General features: G+C 33.7%; 1 protein-coding gene across 1 annotated transcript; it reads right to left on the bottom strand.

The window, feature by feature from the left end:
- Nucleotides 1–1195: 1195 nt before the first annotated feature.
- Nucleotides 1196–2909, bottom strand: LOC111378441 (glucan endo-1,3-beta-glucosidase, acidic-like). Its single transcript, XM_023001638.1, has 2 exons — nucleotides 2825–2909; nucleotides 1196–2426 (listed from the first exon to the last, which is right to left on the bottom strand). The coding sequence occupies exons 1-2, from the start codon at nucleotides 2907–2909 to the stop codon at nucleotides 1474–1476; spliced, it is 1038 nt and encodes a 345-aa protein (XP_022857406.1). The 3' UTR covers nucleotides 1196–1473.
- Between the last annotated feature and the right edge of the window lie 645 nt (nucleotides 2910–3554).

The following is a 3554-nucleotide window of genomic DNA, read 5'->3' as shown; positions in this document are numbered from 1 at the left end:
TTAAATTTAGGACTTTGTATACTATTATTAAAGTTTAATGACCTTATTAGTTATTGGTCTAGTCCAATGACCTTATTGTTTACTAACCAATAGTTTGAGGAATTAAGTAGAGAGTTATCTTGAATTAGATGAAATCATGCGTAAAATATATATAAATATAACTTTTTATAAAAATCAAAATCAATAATTAATTTTAATCACATATTTCATGAGATTCAAAACTTTTTAACTATACATTTCATTAACTTTTATCAAAATCTACTATAAATCTTATTTTAATCTTTGCCAAATAGGACTATACAAAATAAATGATAAGAGTGATTTGAGACATAGCATTGAGTTGTTATGTAGGATTTTGTTTGTTTACTAAGGGTTCAAATCTCTCCTACGGGTCTTAAAGCACTTAACTGGAGTATTTATCCTTCAACATTTGGTCTATTTAAATGATCTTTAAAAAAAAAAAAAAAAAGTATATATATATATATATAAAAGAAACTGATTCCTTCATACTTACTATGTAAATAATTGTTAACCTAGATCATGAGTTGATAATAGAATTCTCTTTAGGAGACAAAAAGACCTAGAAAAAATGATGTCTTCGTAGAAAAGACATCAGGACAGGTTACCTCACTTTCAAAGTCACAAATATATATATAGCCCATAGTTAAAAAGTTAATTAAATTCCTCACGGTACTACTTCGCAATTGACAACTCAAGAGTAAGGTGGTTTGTGTAAGGGATGTGCCACCAGAAATTAGGCTTGAAGCTGTCACCTTAACAACCAGCTGACAGTTAGAATTAAATTTAACAATTAATTTTAACTGCACATTTCATACGATCCACAATTTTTCAAACACATATTTTATCAACTTTTGTACACCACAACTTGCGATAGCCAGTTAACATTTTAAAGGACAATGAAGTTGTAAACGCACCTTAGAGCCCACATCTGTTCTTTAATAGTCAAATGAGTATTTTTTAAGGACCATGTTACACTTACATTCACTTTCTTACCTAATATTTTACCTACACTCACAATAAGAGGGCGGGGTCCATAGTTCGGAATTTTTAAATGTGTGTGGGGCCCACGCGCATGTGAGAGTAGGGCATCGATTCGGTCATCAAGATTCAGTACATATAGTTTAATTCATTTTTTAACCACACGATTAAATGAAAGTATCTTTATTCATTTATGAAGTTTAATATCCTTTCAATAGAATCTGTTGCAGCAGTCCTTTGGTCTGTTTACGGATTCAAAAAAAAAAAAATAAAAAAAAAAGAAAAAAAGAAAAAACATAAACAGAATAGAAAGTAGCTCACTGTTGATTCAATTCCTTCTTTATTGCCATCGTAGTTGACTATTCATGCTGCTCTTTATTGCTTGTCAAATAAACTGGAGGAGTTCTTATTTAGAACTTGTAAGTCCCAGATCTAGAGTATTATCCTCCTTATTGATACACTTGTTATCTAGAATTAGTTAAAGCTGATTGGGTACTTAGCTTGTTTGTTTGGTCGAAAGAGCCCGAAAAATTTCTCATACTCGGGGCTCTTCTGATCTTCATCAAACATAGCAAAAATGTAAGTTTCTATTGCTCTTCCAGGCCTCTTTGGGGTTCCTGTCTTTACACGTTGCACCAAATTCGTGTTATAGGTCCTTGCGTTATCAATGGACGCGTCTTGTCCTCCAGCCGAAGGCCAACCACTCTCGGATACAACAATTTCCAGAGATGAGCCACCAGACTTTTCAAGGGCTGCGTACATGGCATCTAATAAGGCGTAGAAAAGATTTTGGTACCGCGTTCCATCAGGCGTTACGATTCCATCTGACGTAAAAAGAGCATACTCGAGAGTAATCTGTTGCGGATTACCAGTGCGTGCAAAATAGGGGTATATGTTGACAAGTAGAGGGGCTCTGTTGTTTACCAAGAACTGAATGATCCCTTGAATATAGTCTCGAACTTGAGCTCGAAATACACCATTTGATGGAGGATAAGAATTTTCGATCATACCAGTTTCAATGGAAGTAGAAACCTTAATCTGGTTCCCAAGTCCAGCTGCTGAAATTGCAGTTTGAATATTTCTCATGGCAGGGAGGACAAATGGTACATACTGAGATGTGTCCGATTTCAATGGACTCACTTCATTTCCAACTGCAATGTATCTAAACCTGACATTAGGATAGTTTCTTACATTGTTTTGAACCCAAGTATTTGCATTATTTTGGCTAGCAGCAAGGTTCTGAAGGTTATCGTTTGGGACACCTAATATGAGCTCAATGTTGGAGCCTCTAAGAGCCTGAAGAGTAGCCTGATCTGGGTCGTAGATTCTCATTCTTCGGATGTTATTCTGGTTGTATAGCGCGATGACTTCTGCTTGAGGTGGCAATCCATTCCCGTTCCTTCCATAACAAACCCCTGTCTGAGCCACTGTATCATAATTAACATAAAATTACTGGTGGTCTGTTAAAGGTTTACGAAAAAATTGCTCTTGGAGTATATGGAAAATAAGCCTATTATTACACAAATTATTGAGAAGTGCTCATACAAAATAATATCAGGACTAAGCACGTAATATTTGAATTCATAATCTGCCGATTATGGTGCTAGGCATGTGACATATATTTGAATTCATAATCTGCTGATTATGCTGCTAGGCACGTAATTTTGAATTCATAAACTAAATGGCATGTTTGGTAAGGGAGATAAGATTGTACCGAACAATATTAATGAAAAAAAGAAGCTAAAATCTCATTTGTTATACTTTGTAATCCAATCTAGAACTATGCAGTAAGCATGCTCTAGTTAAGAGGGAAAGAGAAAAGGACCTGTGAAATCTAGGATATAAGAATAAGCTATCAAATTATGTCGTTGATTCCCTCTTTTATAGAGGGTTTGAAGAGAATGCGTCATTGTTTGAATTTTAATCCATCAATGTCTGCTTAATTTTCTTGACAGATAATCACTCCTTATTCAGTATGCTTGAAAAGTCATAAATCTTATCATATTCTATAATGGGAATGACATTTTCAATGAATGCCTAACTTCATTAGCCGCCTGGGCAAGTTTTATCCATGCATTCTGCTGATTTGGATCTTTCTGTAAGTCTCTAATGAAATGGTAAAAGGGATTCCATATAGTCTATCCGAATTATTGAGAATAAGGTTTAATTTTTTTTTATTTTTTTTTGTCGTTTTTGAGCTTTTCTAAACACATTGAGACTGCTAAATATCTTTTGTTGTCTTGAATTTACTACTTTAATATTTGCATAGATTTTCACTGAATTAATTAAACTGATTTTGGACAAGTGAAAAGCTATCCTATGAGCCCTTACGATGAGGGCACTGCTCATGGGATGCACAAAATCAAAGTGCGCCGATTATATAAAATTTTTTTTCAATTACATATTCTCCTAATAAAATAATTTTACACGTAAATTCATTTTTTTCCTTACTTTTTAACCACATATTCACCAAAAAATCATTCTTCACAAAATCTATTCTCAAAAAATACCAAGCAGGACTTAATTGTCCATAATGATATTGAGTGAAAATCAGA

The sequence above is a fragment of the Olea europaea genome, chromosome 3 (genome assembly GCF_002742605.1).
Source record: "Olea europaea var. sylvestris chromosome 3, O_europaea_v1, whole genome shotgun sequence".
In the NCBI taxonomy this organism is placed as follows: Eukaryota; Viridiplantae; Streptophyta; class Magnoliopsida; order Lamiales; family Oleaceae; genus Olea; species Olea europaea.
This window is presented reverse-complemented; position numbering and strand designations above follow the sequence as displayed.